This window comes from Tachysurus fulvidraco, chromosome 20 (assembly GCF_022655615.1).
Source record: "Tachysurus fulvidraco isolate hzauxx_2018 chromosome 20, HZAU_PFXX_2.0, whole genome shotgun sequence".
Lineage (NCBI taxonomy): Eukaryota > Metazoa > Chordata > Actinopteri > Siluriformes > Bagridae > Tachysurus > Tachysurus fulvidraco.
The window spans coordinates 15,773,435-15,791,658 of NC_062537.1; the positions used below are offsets into that span (position 1 = coordinate 15,773,435).

The 18,224-nt window shown below is 40.6% G+C and overlaps 2 protein-coding genes across 3 annotated transcripts in view; one reads left to right on the forward strand and one right to left on the reverse strand.

Annotated features, from left to right (window-relative positions):
- galt (galactose-1-phosphate uridylyltransferase) overlaps positions 1-11,171 on the reverse strand; it is a 105,360-nt gene extending 94,189 nt beyond the window's left edge. The window contains exons 1-6 of one of the 2 annotated variants that reach the window (XM_027141014.2): positions 10,877-11,171; positions 10,347-10,516; positions 8,593-8,668; positions 7,587-7,635; positions 5,090-5,219; positions 2,671-2,727 (exon numbers count right to left, since the gene is read on the reverse strand). In XM_027141014.2, coding sequence (XP_026996815.1) covers positions 2,671-2,727; positions 5,090-5,219; positions 7,587-7,635; positions 8,593-8,668; positions 10,347-10,516; positions 10,877-10,922 — 528 coding nt within the window. In that variant the 5' untranslated portion in view covers positions 10,923-11,171. The remainder of the gene's footprint in view (positions 1-2,670; positions 2,728-5,089; positions 5,220-7,586; positions 7,636-8,592; positions 8,669-10,346; positions 10,517-10,876) is intronic. The other variant, XM_027141013.2, reaches the window with a different exon arrangement.
- A 196-nt stretch (positions 11,172-11,367) lies between these two features.
- Positions 11,368-17,082, forward strand: sigmar1 (sigma non-opioid intracellular receptor 1). Its single transcript, XM_027141016.2, has 4 exons — positions 11,368-11,674; positions 15,020-15,220; positions 15,487-15,579; positions 16,447-17,082. Exons 1-4 carry the CDS (start codon positions 11,530-11,532, stop codon positions 16,674-16,676), a joined length of 669 nt encoding a protein of 222 aa, XP_026996817.1. The 5' UTR covers positions 11,368-11,529; the 3' UTR covers positions 16,677-17,082.
- The last annotated feature ends 1,142 nt before the right edge of the window (positions 17,083-18,224 follow it).

Here is an 18,224-nt window from a genome sequence, read left to right on the forward strand (position 1 = left end):
AATCACCAGGGGTAAAGCATCAAAAGGTCACCGATCAGTCATGTTTGTTGCTTATCTGAGCATCATAAAAACCGTATTTGATACATTTTCCAAGCTTTGGTCATATTTTATATTGGAAGTGGTTATGGTTCAATGTTTTGTTTTGTTTTTTCTCTCTGGGTTCTCTCAATCATCTCTGATCCGAAGGTCAGAGATGATTGAGCATCACCAAGCTGCCACTGTTGGGCCCTTGAGCAAGGCCCCTAAGCCTCTCTGCTCCAGCGGTGCTGTATCATGGCTGACCCTGAGCTCTGACCCTGACAAGCTGTGATATGAGAAGAAAGAATCTGCTGTAATGTATTGTATATGTGAGAAATAGTCAGAAAGGGGGGGACTGAGAGAGAGAGAGAGAGAGAGAGAGAGAGAGAGAGAGAGAGAGAGAGAGAGAGACGGAGAGAACGAGATTGTAGAGACAGAGATAGAAAGGAGAGAGAGAAGAGAGAGAGAGAGAGAGAGAGGAGAAAGAGAGAGAGAGAGAGAGACTGAGAGATAGAAGAGAAGAGAGAGAGAGAGAGAATATATATATAGAGATAGAATAGAGAGAGAGAGACAGGGAGAAACATTAGAAGAAGAAAGAGATAGAGAGAACTAATATATAGATAATACAGAAAAATAAGATATAGATAATATAGATATATAATTATAAAATATATATAGATAAACTTATATAAACTTATATAGATATATATATATATATAGTCTAAACCTTATATATAGATATATAGTAGAGAGAGAGAGAGAGTAGTGATGAAGTAGAAAGAGAAAGATGACCTAAAACCATGCCACATGACTAAGCAACTACAGCTTGTTTACCTTATTAAGAGTTACTAAAAGACACTAATATCAGATCAGTAGAGATAGCATTACTGTTAGCATTAGCTAAACAGACGCTGACGAGGTAACCGCAAACGCATCGTTTACATCCGCCATCCTTTTTTCTTTCTCTTCTCCGCCACATTTTAGTCACATTCAGTCTGACCTGCTTCAGCAGAAAAAAGTAGATCTACCAAGTGCAGGGCCCCTGAGCAAGGCCCTTAACCCTCAATTGCTCAGGGATATAAACTGAAATAAAAAAAAAAATGTAAGTCACTCTGGATAATAAAAAAAAAAATGTAAGTCACTCTGGATAAGTGTGTGAGATAAATGCTGTAAAGGTAAAACATATTAAACATTTTTAAGGAGCCTCCTGTAGCACTGTAGGCTTAAAAGCGTCCAAAAACGTACAAAAGCTATAGCAAAAAAACCCTAAAAACTTGTTAACTCTAACTCTAGTTCTGTCAAACCAGAAGGCGCTGTAGTAGCCAGATGGAATTAACCAGGGCATATTTATGTACCCTATTTCTATACTTATATAATATAAGTAGATTTTATACCGAGTCTGTTTTACATGGTACGACTGAAGAAGTATTTGGTTGTGCTCTTAGCTGAGCTCAGCGGTCTTAGATCACGTAACATGACGCGCTCACCGGCAAGAGATTTAGTGACCTTTATAACCAAAGACTTCTGAGGAGAAAGTTCTGACAGTCAGAAAAACTAATAAAACCTCAGAGCGTGACCGCTGCTACGTCGCTCATCTAAAAGGCAGAAACTGTGAACGGTATAATATGATGAAACTCACAGGATTGCAGCCAAAATAGTAAGAGACGTTGAAATGAAGACAAAGCAGAAGAAATGACAGAACTTTTTGTTTTTCTATCGTCTAATCCGATACGGAGAACTCGTCCCGGCTTCGTCTTGTACAGAAATCAGCCGAGACTTTATCGGGATCGTCTTACAGATTACAGAGTGCTAATCTTTAGAAAGCCGTTGAAATGGTCCGGTCTAATAAAACAGCATTTTACGCTGGAATAAATCTGACATGGTTCTCTGGCGAGATGAAAGAGTGCTGTTAGTAGTGTAAGAAGAAGAAAAAAAATCGATAGAGGTGTATGACGGGAGACGCTTACCGAAGAGTGCGACTGGAGAGGTTATTTCTGTAATGCACAGCACTTACCTGTCTAGGTAAGTGTGTAGTAGAGTATATATGGTGTAAGTGTGTATAAGCCTCAAAGGCATTTTACATAGAGAATCACAGAGAACAAGCAAGATAATCGCGGTCAAGAGGGCGAGTCATTTCTCGCTCCGAACAAAGTTCGTCTCTGAAAGTCAACGGCGTCTGAATGCCGTGAGAGCATTAACGTACATGTCACTTTGGCATGCTTTAGTATGACAAAACAAGAACAGGTGGCTTGTGAGGATGATTTCACCAGAAACTCAACACAAGCAAGATCCTCCAGTGCCCCCTAGTGGGCTTGGATTTTTCCTCCACGCCTTTTTGGTATGTTGTTTTGCAGAGATAAAGAAAAGCAGAAAAGGAAAAATAGGCTACTTAGTAGGACTGGTTTTAAAGCTTAAAGCTTATAAACGTCGGAAGAGGTAATCTGATATTTTAATTGGCGCTCGGGCTAGTTGTTAAGCTGCTTCCTGCTTGGACACTTGCACTGATGTGGCAGTAAAAAGTTATCAAAGGAAGCTGGGAACTGCACTAGCTACTTCTTAATTTGTGGATAAAATAAAGGTTGCGTATCTTTCTATCTGAGAGTCGACAAGCGTCAGGATTAATAGGTATAGGGCTGAAGTGTAGGATCTTACCTGACAGTGAGGATGAGGGTTGGAGCAGCCCATCATGGCTCCTTTATTCTCGAAGATCTAAAAGGTGACAGAGAGAGAGAGAGAGAGAGAGAGAGAGAGAGAGAGAGAGAGAGAGAGAGAGAGAGAGAGGTAAAAAGAAGTTGACATTTAATTAAAGAGTAGAGCCATGTGTTTTGTGGGGGGGGCATTCAAAACAACGCCGACAGTCTGTGCACGCACACACACACACACACACACACACACACACACACACACCTTTACTCACAAACAAACATGTCAGATCAGACCCATAGAGCAAAACCTCATGTCTCCTGTCTCCGAGAGTTTGAAGACTTCCCCAGGCTTCCCTCAGGGGTGATATTAAAGGACTTGTGTAGAATCTCCCCCTTGTCTAGTACGCTTGATAAATATTGACTTGTCTCAAGTTGAGGTCTGTAAATCTAGGCAGTGAGAGTGAACACATGCCCTGATGCCTTTAGCAGAGAGCAAGAGGAGATAACCAGCGTGCTTATCTGAAAGAACGCAGGAGCACAACACAAACAACAAGGGAGGAGATCTCGAGAAAGAGAACAAACTCAACACGCTGGAGTCTTTTTGCTCGTAATCTCAGACCTCACGTGGACTTTTTACGCAAGGTTTCCGACGTCAAGTGTGCCTTAATGACCGGTTTGACATATGAACAGGTCGACCTTTAACAACTCGTCCTCTGTGAAGGCTTTATTAATGAGCTGGATCGGAGTATGTTCCCTCGCTGCTGAGCTGCATCTGTACTATGCATCCAGGTCCCTTAAGTAAAGTGCACAAAAGCAGCAGCCAGGGCAGAGATTGATGGTTTTGTGATCTCTGCACTTTTTCACAAAACACTGCACTTTTAATTGACTGTTTTATGTCTGTAAAAACGGCTGAATAACCGAACAAGGTGGCATCGAGCGACACGGCACTAATATCGGTCACAGTTCTACCTTATCCAGTCTGTGTCTATATGTTTAGTTCTTAGTTTATCCTCACATACTAAATCAGCTTAAGCCTGGATATTTTACGACCTCTGGCAAGCTTCAAAGTGCAGGGCCGTTCTGCCTTAGAGGCACTAATGTGCCGAGGGAGGCCGGAGGAACACGTCGCACCGCTGCGCGTCGATCAGGCCTGAAAAGTCCTCGCTGAGAAGCCGCTCCCAATTGATCCAATTAGTAAAGATGAGGAAGGCTGCGGGAGGGAGATGGGGCTAATGGCGTCCCCCGCACAGCCTGGCTGGTTTAAACACAGGTCGTTATGGAAGAAAAAAGCTGAACAAATGACAAAGATGCACCCTGGAGGGTGACTGACTTTTAGTACAAATGTTAACAGGGTTTTCAGAGTAATGCTAAAACTCCCAGAGTATTTAATAACAAGAAAAGTGAGCGTTCCTGCAAGAGAAAAGTTCAAGCTCCCAAAGCATTTACTCACAAAGGAGCCTGGCTTTGAGGGGCAAGATGTCTAAATAGCACAAAGGAAGGAAGGAAGGAAGGAAGGAAGGAAGGAAGGAAGGAAGGAAGGAAGGAAGGAAGGAAGGAAGGGCGGGAGGGATGGACGGATGGAAGGGAGGGAGGGAGGGAGGGAGGGAGGGAGGAAGGAAGGAAGGAAGGAAGGAAGGAAGGAAGGTATGGACGGATGGAAGGAAGGAAGGAAGGAAGGGAGGGATGGATGGATGGATGGATGGATGGATGGATGGATGGATGGATGGATGGAAGCGAGGGAGGGAGGGATGGATGGACAGATGGAAGGAAGGAAGGAAGGAAGGAAGGAAGGAAGGAAGGAGGCAAGGGAGGGAGGGAGGGGTGGATGGACAGAAGGAAGGAAGGAAGGAAGGAAGGAAGGAATGAAGGAAGGAAGGAAGGAAGGAAGGAGGCAAGGGAGGGAGGGAGGGGTGGATGGATGGATGGATGGATAGAAGGAAGGAATAGAAGAAAATACAAGTGAGTGAATGAATGAATGAAAGAATGAATACTTTAATAAATCAGTAAAAAAGCATAAGCATTTTGTTTCAGTATTGAATGTACACTAACACATTAACACTATGCACATTTATTAATAAAATCAAACATGTTTAATAATTGCATCTAAGGCTATTTATACTATTAGGACTCACATGCACAGGTCTCATACAATCTAAGCTCTTTTCTCAACATCACAAAGCAACACAATACATAACAGCTGGTGTTCGCACTCTGAAGTACATTCAGAGATAAAATTGTCCTTTATCGCTATGTCCTGAAAGGCTTTAGAGTTTCGTAGTGATGACAAACCTACAGAGACGTTCAAATCAACACTGACTATAACTATGTATATGTTTTTAACTTCTTCATGTTGAACAGCATCACACCATCCTGATGTGCAAACTCACGTTTTATTCCTTACATTCAGTTTCAGACTAGTTCCTTACCTGCACCCATGGATAGGTGGAGCCTAGCTCCTGAATCAGCTCCGCCCACTTGTCAATCACTTTGCGGATCTCTCCAGGTTGCATCAAGGGGAGAGTGACGTCAGACCATGGATGGAAGCACATGACCTTACTGAGGAGGGAGAAAGAAAGAAAGAAAGAAAGAAAGAAAGAAAGAAAGAAAGAAAGAAAGAAAGAAAGAAAGAAAGAAAGAAAGAAAGAAAGAAAGAAAATGTTATAAATGTCACTGATTATTATCTACTGATAAATTAGTGAAGCAAATCAATGTCAATTAAGACAATGAAACCTAGTCATTTTGTTTGGACAAAAAGAAATGGCACCCTATAAATCTAGGATGAGTTAGAGAGTTAGTGTTTGTATATGTGTCTAGCACACTGTTTTTTAGCACACCATTTTGCCATCATTTGCGTACGTGTCTCACTAAACCTCAGCTTTGCCCTAGATTGGCATTTAAATACTTTCATTAACTTACACATGAAAAAGAAAAACAAAATTTTTTGTAAATCAGTTGGCAATAATAATAATAATAATAATAATAATAATAATAATAATAATAATAATAATGTTATTCTCACTATTTTGCATGATGTGCATGTATGAAGATTTTTGTACAGACTTTGTGCATGATTTTTTTTTCTTCTGCATCCTAAAAACTGTTTCTAGACCCAATCATGTGAGTTGTGTGTGGAAGATACAGGGCAGGTCACAGGAGGCTTTGCTGCACCAGTACACTTCGTCTGGAGCACTAATTGGCTTCCAACACACACGTCTCTGATTCGGAGGATCCTCTGGAGACTGAGCGGTTCAAACTGATGTAGAGAGACGCAGGGCTTGTAATTTTTGCAGAGGATGTTATTCAAACAGAAAGCCGGTGAAGTTTTACTTTGGTTTCAATTTAGTGGAAGAGAAATTCGTTTCCCAGTCAAAACAGTAGACACTGGAAATTTACAGACTTGCAGCACCACCTAGTGGCACCTCGTTCAGCTTCTCTCCTTTATCCAGAAGCTGAGTTTTAGCATTAACTTGTCACTAATCCACCACTCTGCTAGAATAGTGGGGATGTGCTAGCCTAGTGGTTAAGGTGTTGGACTACTGCTCAGAAGGTTATGAGTTCAAATCCCAGTTCCACTGCTGGGCCCTTGAGTATATATATGTATATATATATAGTTGTATATATACACACACACAATATTGCCAAATGTTTTGACACACCTCCAAATTATTGAAATCACGTGTTTTAATCATGTCTATGGCTACAGGTGTATAAAATCAGGCACCTAGGTGTGCAGACTTGCTCTCAATAGCTCAGTGAACTCAAGCATGGTACCATGATAGGTAGCCATATAAATTAGGAACAACAGCAACTCGTAAAAGGCAACGGACCTTTTAATCAGCACATAATTTCTGCACAGAAGTCCCAAACATAGCTACAGAGCTCCCAACTTTGTGTGGCCTTCAGATTAACCCAAGAACAGAGCATAGGGAGCTCCATGGAATGGGTTTCCATGTCCGAGCAGATGCACTCGAGCCTTAGATCAGCAGGTGTAATTTAAAGCATCAGATACAGTGGTGTAAAGCATGCCGCCACTGGACTCTAGAGCAGTGGAGACAAGTTCTCTGTTGTGACTAATCACACTTCTCTGTCTGGCAATCCAATGGATGAGTCTGGGTTTGGCTGTTGCCAGGAGAGCGGTACTAGCCTGACTCAATATATGTGTGTTTACACTGCAGATCATGCCATGCCAATGTGAGTAAACTGATGCGAGTAAACCATAATGTTTGCTAGTGTGCTAACAAAAACCACCAGGCACGTTCCACCTCATTAAGGAAGTACACCTCTGCTGTTAGAAGTCATGACTCTATAACCTCTCTGTATTGATTTTTGTTCCATTGCTGCAAATTAGAAAACACAAAATCATTTAGCCTGGCCTTCTCCCTTTTGCTGGCATCCTCTCTGGAAAGCAAGTAAAGATTTCAGCTGAGCATGAACCAGCAGAGCAAAAACGCTTACTCACACAGTCATCGCTAATAAACCTGTGTGAAGAAGAACCTCCTTTCTTTATTTATTTACTGCCTTCCTGGGCACTGTGGGGGTTACAACATACATCTGATGCAGCAGAAATATTGAACGGTGAAATACAATTCAACGTATTTTTGAGGTTTATTTGAGAGCATACAAATCTTTACTGTAGAAAGGATTACGAGAACCTATTACGACAAGCTCAGAAATTACATGCGTGTGATCGTCCTTGCAGCTGGAACTACTTTCTGATCTGATGCTAGGGAAAATGAATCAAGACCTATGGACCAACTTTTTCTATCTACTGTAGTGTGCATCTTAGTAAAAATAAAGTGTAACGGTAAATTAGAGCAACGATCAGTGGAACATAAAGAGTAGCTGATTGTTTATTTATTATTTCACCAATATACTTATTAAGGTGTTTAGCTGTTATGAAAAAAGAGGATGAAGCTTTCTCACCAAGCACCTCTTGCAGATTTGGTCTGGAACAACGGATGATGACCTGAACCTGCATAAAACACACACACACACACACACACACACACACACACACATCAGAGTGAAGAGCCACATATTAAAAGAGTTGATATAATAATGCTACTAAATTGGACTTCACAGGATACGCGTTAACAATTCCTGCTGTTTCTAGCAACTCGCACAGATACTTATTGTGGATGCTACCATCTATAAAATGTGTGATTATGTTGATATAGTTTTTTTTTGCGGTTTTTGCACTGACATTTTAAGGATTTTTTTTTTGGCAGTTTTTGAGGGGGACACAGTGGCTTGGTTAACACGTTTGAGTCACACCACAAGACTCTGGTTTCCTTCCAGTCCAAATAGTGTAGTGGGTCCAAAGGAGTGTGTGTGTGTTTACAGTATATCCTTGTGGCAACTGGCATAAACTGGCAACATGTCCAGGATAAACTCTGCCTTATGCACGGAGTCTCCTGGGACAGATTCCAGGTTCCATGCAACCCAGTAGGATAAATCGAATGGAAAAGAACGGATAGATGGATTAACTTGTTAAGAAAATAAAAAAAGAGGGGCTGGTGAAGGAACAAGTTTATATGTTTCTACCTTGTTTCACTATAAATATATAAAAATCTAATGTGTCGATGCTTAATGGATAAAAACTGCTTTGATGAGAGAAATAAAATACTTGGGAGATATGCTGAGGGCAGCTGTGAGCTTATGTATGTAGAAAAGGGCAAATAGTGTGTTACACAGCCTTGGTAAAAGGTTTGAAAAGATGCCCCTGGCTGGATTTATACGTCTTGGTGGAAGCTGATTGTTGGAAGGAAATTAAACCGTAAATAAGATATCATGATATCATGATATCAATATTACATGGCTATTATTGCTCTGCTCTAATTATGTGCTGATTGCCAGGGATGTCCTACAGCTCACCTGTAATAACACTGATCATGGCTCTAATACAAACAGTGTACTGTAAATGCTTTACCGGGATCTGGAGCATCGGGTTGTAGTGCAGGGAAATCGTTATCGAACAGGAACGTGCTGTCGTAATCAGGATTCACCTTAACGGGACCATTTCAAATAAAAAATTTCAATAAAATAATCAATAAAAATGGTGTATACAAATAATGCTTTTTAGGAATCTATGAAATAATCTGCATGTAAGATGAGAGTTAGACAAGTAGATCTGTCCTGTTTAAAAATCATACAATACAAAATAATTCACCGATGTATAAAGATGGGTGAAGGGAGTCAGGATGAAAGGAAAGGAGAAATTGTCATTTCCTTGCTTAGAGGACATTTTGGAATAAATGCAAAGCTGGATTTTTAAATGCTTCAGTAAAGTTACCCACAATGCTCATGGCGAAATCTACAAAATAAGACACTAAAAACTGCTCAAGTAGCAAAAGTTTTTACAAAAGAGACACACGTATAGATGAGAATGTAAAGAAAGAAAACGCTGAATCTTGCTATTATAATCTGCATTTGTAGCACTTTTTTTTAATCAGTTACTGTGTGAAAAGCAACATTAACCGAAACACGGGTTCTAATTCTTTACCAAAGAGCGTATGAAGGGATCCGCAGGCATATTCCTGCCTCCCAGTGTTCTCAGGATATTTCCCAGGATCCAGGATAAAGCTTGCTTACTAAAAATGTTAGACCCATATATACAATTATACATGGTAATGAATGGATATGAATAGTGTCCATAAATGTGTCAGATAATTTATATGTATGCTGAGACTTAACCGTGACAACCAGCATAATTAGCAGTTAAGGTCAAATCTGTATTTACACTTCAGTGGCACTCTTGCGGTTTATCTAATCAATGTTATTATAGACAATGTAATTATTATTTATAGGCTACAGCACATGAGAATGTGACAAGAACAGAACAACATGACACCCTCGGGGAGGTAGACACAATATGTGTGTGTGTGTGTGTGTGTGTGTGTGTGTGTGTGTGTGTGTGTGTGTGTGTGTGTGAGTGTGAGTGTGAGTGTGTTATCAGCTGCTGGAAGTAGACAACCAGGACAAGAAGGATAACAAAGCATCTGGAGATCATTCACTTTTAATGAAGTCTAGCAATTACCAGTGACATAAGTGTGAGCAGCCATTGATGACTAAATATGGGCCAGTAATGGACAAGTATGAGAAAAGTTCAACTTTATGCAAAAATGGAGAGATTGGTGCAGTGAATCCCAAAGGGAATTGGGACAGGAGAAGGCACATGATTAATGAGAAAGAGCACACACTACTTTTCCTTCATCTCGTAGGATATGATGCATATATACACTCCTCAATTTTATGCACAAATGTCAAATAACCCTCCAGAATCTTTTTTTTAGCAGCACCAAAAGTGTGCTCCAGTTTCCTCCCCCAGTCCAAAGACTTGCATTACAGGCTGATTGGCACCTCTAAGTTCATCCTGGTGTGTGATTGTGCCCTGTGTTGGGTTGGCACCCTGCTCCAGGCTGCCTGTATTTCTAAACAGGGATTTGCTGACACCTTGTGGTCAATTGCATAATTACAGGGGGTAAGTTGAAATGTTTCTAAAACATATTTCAGTAATTTCAGTAATATTTCGTAATATAGTTTATATAGACTTTTATTCCAACTCAATGCTTCGTTTTATCTCATTCTGATGCAGTAAATTCATGCTTCAGTCAACGCATTTTGCATCTTTATGCCACACTGAATGTATCAGTGTATGAGGAATCATGTTTACTAGGCTCTCACCTCCCCATTAGCTCTGGTGCTCCTGGGACAAAGGGGATTGTTGGGGTCATGACGAGGGACGTTTTCCACTGGCACCTTCTCTACCTGTCCTTTCCAGGGCCGTTTCATCCGATGAGCTGAGACCAGAACCCAGGAATCACGCAGGGGATTGTACCTCAGATGCTGGTGCTCTGGGGCAAGAAATCAGAAAAGCTTTTGAAAAAGCTTGGGAAAGAGAGCAACAGCTGGTGACAGCTGGCCATGATGATGGCAGAAATATGAAAGCAGAAATTCAGGTGACTGGTCACGAGATGACAGGTCATGTGAGTATGTGAGTGTGTGTAAGTGTGTGACTGTAAGTGTGTGTGTCTGTGTCTACAGTATGTGTTTGACTGTAAGTGTGTGTGTGTGTGTGTGTGTGTGTGTGTGTGTGTGTGTGTGTGTGTGTGTGTGTGTGTGTGTGTGTGCATGTTTTACTACATTTACTTACTAAAAACAATGACAGTTAAAGACAAGAAAAAGGACCCTTCATGTGAGCGTATACTCGTTACCTTTGGGATCAAATTGGGTTTTGATTGCAGTCTCCATGTGATCCATTGTGACCTACAGTCTATTAAAAGAGCTAAAAGTAAGACGTCATTAGCGACCCGTTAGGAAACATTTATGTATCTGTGATCACTCAAACATCAGGAGGTCTTAGGCAAGTTTCTGTTCTTTACACATGACATGACTGATCACTTCTCCGTTGATTTTGCGCAATACTAATAACATGTCTGACTGTATTATTATTTAATATTACTCAATTTCAAATATACATTACATCTTAAACGATTTTATAATATGTGACTTCTTATTTATTTGATAATTCTACTCCCTGCTTAAGCAGCACAGAATATATCTAATTATATATTGAACTGCGTATTTAAGCGCCGTGTCGATGTTCAGAATCTACCGTTGTATCGCGCTTCCTAGTTCAGATCTCATTTCATTGGATGAGATCTGTTTAAGCTGACACGTGATTGGTCGAAGTCGATAAGATCATCACGCCTTAGCAACCGAGTTCACTGATTTGCTATGCTAAGCCTGTTAGCTAGCAGAGTTGTCTGAAGGAGTTTCAATGAAAGTGTGTTAGGTGTATTTTAGCTTATAGTCTTGTAAGGTTGTGTTTTTTAATGTTGCATTGCAGGTAAACGGTTTTGACATAATGTTTGTGACTAGAAAATTGCTGAAACTTGTGGTGTTAGTCGGAGTGTTGGCGTTAGTCGTACAGTACATACAGTACTGGTTAGCACATAAACAGTATGTGTTTACTAAAGAGGACGTCGCCAAACTGGCCAAACAGTACGCAGGTGAGTTCAGATTAAACACGTTAAATGCTGTATTATGATCCTGAACTGTTTAAATGTCCGAATAAAGCATGTCGGGTGCATCTACAGTAGCTCTGTGCTTCTATACACAGCTTGGTATTTAGTGCCTTAGCTAAAATTATAGTTCTGGTTATGAGAGAAGGCCATTTGATCTCCAGCCTGGCATTTGCCTATGAGGCTAAAGGGCATTTGAGAGACGCTCCTCTGATTACTTGCATGGCAGATCGATATAATATCAGAGGCGTTAACTGCTCTGGCTTCAAATCAGATCTCTGAGAGGTCTGTAACTCCTATGCACGTCATTCATTCATTCATTCACTCACTCTCTTACTCTCTTACTCACTCGCCTACTAAGTCACTCTCTTATTCACTCACCCTCTTATTCACTCACTCACACACTCTCTTATTCACTTATTCACTCACTCACTTCTTACTCATTCACTCACTTACTCACTATTCATTCACTCATTTACTCACCTATTTACTCACTCACTTATTCACTCACTTACTCACCTATTTACTCACTCACTTATTCACTCACTTACTCACCTATTTACTCACTCACTTATTCACTTAATCACTCGCCTATTTATTCACTCACTCACTTATTCACTCACTCACTCGTCTCTAGTAACAGCTTTTTACCAGTAAGCGGAAGCCATGGATATGGAGCTTGTCCCAGAAACATTTGGTGTGAAGCAGGAACTCTGCATGAATGTGGCGTATGGCTGATGAGATATTTGTACGATTTTATAATTTTTCTGTTTGTTTGTTGTGTGTTTTTCTGTTTCTAATGACCTAATGGAAAGCACATTTGTCGACAAAAGTTGTAATTAATTGTGCTATATAAATAAATTGTCATTGGGATGCTGGTCTATCACAGATACCACACATACACATCATATCTATTCGATTCAGTTCAATTAAAATGTATTTGTATAGCGCTTTTAACAGTGGACATTGTCTCAAAGCAGCTTTATGGAACATAAGAAACATAACACAAAAACATTAATGTTATACAAAGATTAATATTAGACTTATATTTGTGTGTTTTGTATTTATCCCCAATTAACAAGCCTGAGGTGACTGTGGTGAGGAAAAACTCCCTTAGATGGAAGAGGAGGAAACCTTGACAGGAAACCGACTCAAAAGGGAACCTCATTCTCATATGGGTGACACTGGAGGGTGTGATTATAAATATACAGTCCAACAATTGTGTATTGATGAGGAGGTTGTTGTCCTCAAAGACCACATGTAGTTGGCATCTCCTCTTAGAATGTCTGAGTACTTCATTATGCAGAGTCCAACTGGAACTGCCTCAGGATCCTCACAGGGTTTGCATCATCTTAGAGGTCAGAAATCTTCATGATAGGGAACACAACTGAAGCTGGTACAATTATATGGACTTTTCAACCCAACAAATCAAATCAAATTTTATTTGTCACATGCGTACAGAGTACGACATGAAGTGAAATTCTTTTTACGTCTGTCCGGCATTCAAGCATTAAAAGGAATGGAATTAAGGATAAAAATAAAAGAAAAAGGAGGTAGATAAATAAAAAATATAAAATATATAAAAACTATATACAATATGAAAAATATATGTATATACATGAATGCGTATGGTTTCAATGATTGTCCTTAAAGTGTCTATGTGCAGTATGGTGTGTGTAAAGTGGCGCTGTGCTGTGCAAGTCCAGAGTTAGTGTCATAGTGCAAAAAAGGTGAAAATGGAAGGAGAGGTCCAGTACTAGATCCTGGGTGATTCCTGGTTTAAACTCCAAATGGCCTGCGGGAAGAAGCTTCTCCTCATTCTCTGTGTTTGCTTTCAAGGAGCAAAGAAAAGAGTCCATTGTTGGGATGGCTGAGGTCCTTTACAATCTTCCTGGCCCTGGTCTGGCACGGGTGTGCTGTAGATGTCCTGCAGGTCAGGGAGCTCGGTGTGGATAGTAGGTTTAGCTGATCACACCACCCGCTGGTGGCTCGCCTGTCCTGCATGGTGCTGTTCCTGACCAGGAAGTGATGCTACCTGTCAGGATGCTCTCAATGGTGCACGTGTAGAAAGTTTTTAGCACCTGAGAGGGTAGTTTGAAGTCCCTTAATCGTCTCAGATTACGCTGCCGGGCCTTCTTCACCAGGGAGTTGATGTGACAGGATCAAGAAAGATCCTGTGTGATGTGAGCACTTAGATACCGGAATCTGTCCACTCTCTCCACTGTGGTCCTGTTGATGTTTAGCGGATGATATGACCGCTCCTGCTTCGTGCTGAAGTCCACTATCAACGCCTTAGTCTTGCTGACATTCAGGAGAAGATTGTTCTCCTGGCACCATCTCTACAGGTTTTTAGTCTCCTGCAGGTAGGCCTTCTCAGACCCACCACAACAGCAAACTTGATGATGCTGGTGGAGTTGGAAGTGGCCACACAGTTATATGTGTACAGTGAGTACAGCAGGGGGCTCAGAACACAACCCTGGGAAGCTCCAGTGCTGAGGGTGAGGGTGGATGAGGTGTGTTTGCCCACCCGTACGGCTTGTGGTCTGTCTGTCAGGAAGTTGGAGATCCCAGGACCTCCGACTTAGAGGTGAGCATGGAGGGAATTGTGCGGTTGAAAGCTGAACTGTAATCATCCCAATCAGTGTGTTTTTAGGAGGAGAAAACATACAAAACTCTGAAGAGAACCTAATACAAGCTCACGCGCTGTTTCTGTTACTGTTTATTGTCTCTTGTGTATTGCATTTTTTTTGTACATTTTGTATTGTCTTGTAACTTAATGTCTGCACTGTCTTTTGTCCTGCACTGTCTTGTTTGTCTTGTCCTGCACTGTTTGCACCAGGTTGCACAGTTGCACTTTATGTGGCTAAGACTACTTACATGTCCTTAGCCCTGTCTTTGTTTTATGTAGCACCTTGATCCTGGAGAAACGTTGTCTCATTTCACTGTGTACTGCAACACCTATATATGGTTGAAATGACAATAAAAGCTTCTTGACTTGACGTTTGTACAAGGGACCTGAGAGACTGTTTGGTGGCACTGTGTTCATTAATAATGTATACTTTAATATTTTGTATTGAGTGTCTGAAAGTCAGTCATAGAGATCTCTGTATATTTAAAATGAACAAGGGTTGTGAACCAAAAAGCGTTGTTTACTTTTTTATACACATATGTGCTAATAGATTCCTTTTTTTTTGTAGCCAGGTTAGAATTCTGTGACAATATTCCCAGAATGCAAATCAGATCTGTTTAACTTTTATCTCTTTTGCACTATCCGTACTTGTGTGTGTGTGTGTGTGTGTGTGTGTGTGTGTGTGTGTGTGTATGATCCTGTAGGTCAGGATCATGAGCAGGCCTTCTCTAAAGTAGTGGTGGAGTTGCGGAAACGCTACCCGGGCCGCATCCTGCCTGACGAGGACCTGCAGTGGGTGTTTGTAAACGCGGGGGGTTGGATGGGTTCCATGTGTTTGCTCCACGCTTCCCTCACCGAGTACGTTCTGCTCTTCGGGACCGCCGTTGACACAAGTGGACACTCAGGTGAGTACTCTTAGTTGTGTAGCCTGCCATCCATAAGGTACCTCTATTCTGGTGTCCTCCATTTCTCCAGATTAAAGCAAGTTGCTCTGGGCTGCATTGGGTTATCTCATCAGTTGCCCTTTGAAAGATCAGGGTGCAGTTTGATTAACCTTTTGAGCACATTGATAAATGCCTGCATTCCTAAGCATAACCTTCCCTCACCTGTATATTGCCTTAGCTTATAAGATGTGCTGATCTACACCAAAAGATCATTCATTTTTTCTCAGGTCGATATTGGGCTGAGATATCAGACACTGTTATTTCCGGGACATTCAGGCAATGGAAAGAAGGAACAACTAAAAGCGAGACTTACTACCCAGGTATGAATTCAGAAACAATTCACTTGACGACACCTCTTAAAAGAATAGAAGTAGAAGTTTCTCTGCACAGTGAGTTTGAAGAAAAAGAAAAAAAACACAGATAAGCACTTTACTCAAAACCCAATAATCATGTTTGCAAACATGGATTTTTTTTTTTTTTTTTACACTTTACCGAATTCTCATTACAATTCTTCAGAACAGAGAAATTTGCTATTTTGCTTTAACAAGGTGGTCAACGAAGGTGAAAATAAATATGCAAGTGCCTTAGTTTCAAACAAAACAACACTGTTGTAAATCTGCCAGCAAGACGCAAACAATTGATGTTATCAAAATAAGGCAGCTTAGCGGTTAGCATGTTTGCCTCACACCTTTACAAGGATCGTTTCATACCTCTGTTATGTGTGTTTGTTTGTTCTCCCAGTACTTTAGGGGTTTCCCTAAAGGGTGTTTGGGGGGGGGTGATGCAAAATTGTGCCCAGTGATGGTTTAGCACCTCATCCAGTGTGTCCCCCACTTTGTACTCTGAGTTCCTTGGCTTAGGCTCCAGGTTCTCCACAAACCTGCATAGGCAAACAGTTCAGATGGTATAATGGTTATATTATATTGTTGTGTATTCTAAATATGTACAGAAAAATGTAACAATTGCCTTAAGTAAACAAAAATCTCCTCAGTTTCTTCTCAGTACAATGAAATTAAAAAAATCTTGTCTGTGGTAAAAGCCACAGAGCATCGAATAGAGTTTAGGCTGAAGTAATGCTGGTGTATCTCTTTAATAATTTTCATAATTACCATGCACCAATTTCATGCAAGCTTTGAGGAAAGAGTTTTAAACTTTGTTTAAACATTGTGTGGTTCTGGCTTTGGCAGGTGATACAATCGTGCACTCTGTGGGTGAGGCAACCTCGGTGCAGTGGACCGCAGGGACCTGGATGGTGGAATATGGCAGAGGGTTCATACCGTCCACGCTGAGCTTTGCGCTAGCAGACACGGTGTTCAGCACACAGGACTTTGTAACACTTTTCTACACTTTCCGTGTGTACATGAAGTGTCTGCTAATGGAGGCTAACACTTTCCTGACTAAAGCTGGTGTCTTCTAAAGACCATATCTCCAGGACCATTGTGCTACTTCAGTGCCATCCTGTAACAGACTGCCATAAAAGAAGAAGAGACAATCAGAGCTTATGGACTGAATTTATTTCAGGCGAATCCTGACAGACTGAGAAAAATGGTTCTCACAACATAAATGACATCTTGTGTATGTGGCTATCCAATGGTGGTGGATGGAGGGGAGTACAGTCTAACAATTAAGTCACTGTTCACTAAAATGCATCTGATGTACAAACACAGAATTATTCATTACTTGCAATACCTCACTAAACACCTTGGACTGTAAAGACCTGCTACGTGTCGCTGCTGAAATAACCATCATCAGAATGTTGTGCGAATTGTTTATTGCAATCGTTTCTGACCAGACTTTCTCTGCAATAAAACTTTCTACTGTTCTGTGCTGTTACATTTACATTAAGTAATTGCATGGCTGAACTGTCTTTCATCTCCTTTTTAGACTGTTCTCTCAGGTATCTGGTGGATCCAATTAAAGTGAAATGTAACTTCATTCCTCTAATAGCACGGTAAGAGCTCCAGAGCGTTAAACGGATCCTCGAAAATTAGACAGGCAGCGCACAATGACTGCTCACAATGTCTTGAGATGGGAGGGATAAAATCTATCATCTTTTAATAAAATGACTATAAAGGTATTATGGTGCAGCTATGGATTATATAATAAGGTTTAATAAATTGCATAAAAACGAGAAGGAAAAAAATATGGGCAAAGTGTTACGTGTGTTTCAGTCCTTTGAGATTCGCATGTTCTCCACATGTCTTCTTGCTCCTCCAGTTTCCTACCACATGCCAATAAGCGGAAATATGATGGACAAAAATTTATTTAGTTATTTTTCTGACACACAGCATCTTTATGTCTGTGGTTTCATGTCTGGTGCTTAATGCTATTTGTAAAAAGAAAAAAAAATGGAAACTCTGGTGAAGGAATGAATATGTGATGAATTATCTCAATATCTCATTCCTGGTTTTAGTCATAACCTTTGGGTGTCACCCAAATGAGGATGGGTTCCCTTTTGAGTCTGTTTCTTCTCAAGGTTTCTTCCTCTCTCATCTAAAGGACCTTTTCCTTTCCACAGTTGCCTCAGCCATGCTCATTAGGGATAAATACAAATACATTTAATAATGTTTTGAACTTTTTGTACTATATTATGTTCTGTTAAGCTGCTTTGAGACAATGTCCATTGTTAAAAGTGCTATAGAAATAAAATTTCATAGAGCAAAATCATATTGAATAACCTCCACTGTTCTAAAAACATCTGCTACTAGATGGAGTGTGGATGTTGGGATGTGATTGTTCGGCCCAAAGCCATTAGTGAGATCAGGCACTGATTTTGGGTGAAAAGGCCTAGGATGCAGTCTGCATTCATTTTCATTTTCATTCAGAGATATTGAGGTCACAGACAGGACTTCTTCCATCCCAACTTTGGTAAAACGTGTTTTCATGGATGTGACTGCGTGCTACATACATGAGATTCTTTACAAGTGTATACTTCCAATTTTGCATGAACGGTTTAAGAGAGTTA

Excerpts from the sequence above, each read along its gene's own strand:
- sigmar1 (XM_027141016.2), top strand. The coding sequence starts at position 11,530 with ATGTTTGTGACTAGAAAATTGCTGAAACTTGTGGTGTTAGTCGGAGTG. Across the intron at positions 11,675-15,019 it reads ACTGGCCAAACAGTACGCAG|GTCAGGATCATGAGCAGGCC; the intron begins GTGAGTTCAGAT and ends ATGATCCTGTAG. Across the intron at positions 15,580-16,446 it reads AAGCGAGACTTACTACCCAG|GTGATACAATCGTGCACTCT; the intron begins GTATGAATTCAG and ends TGGCTTTGGCAG.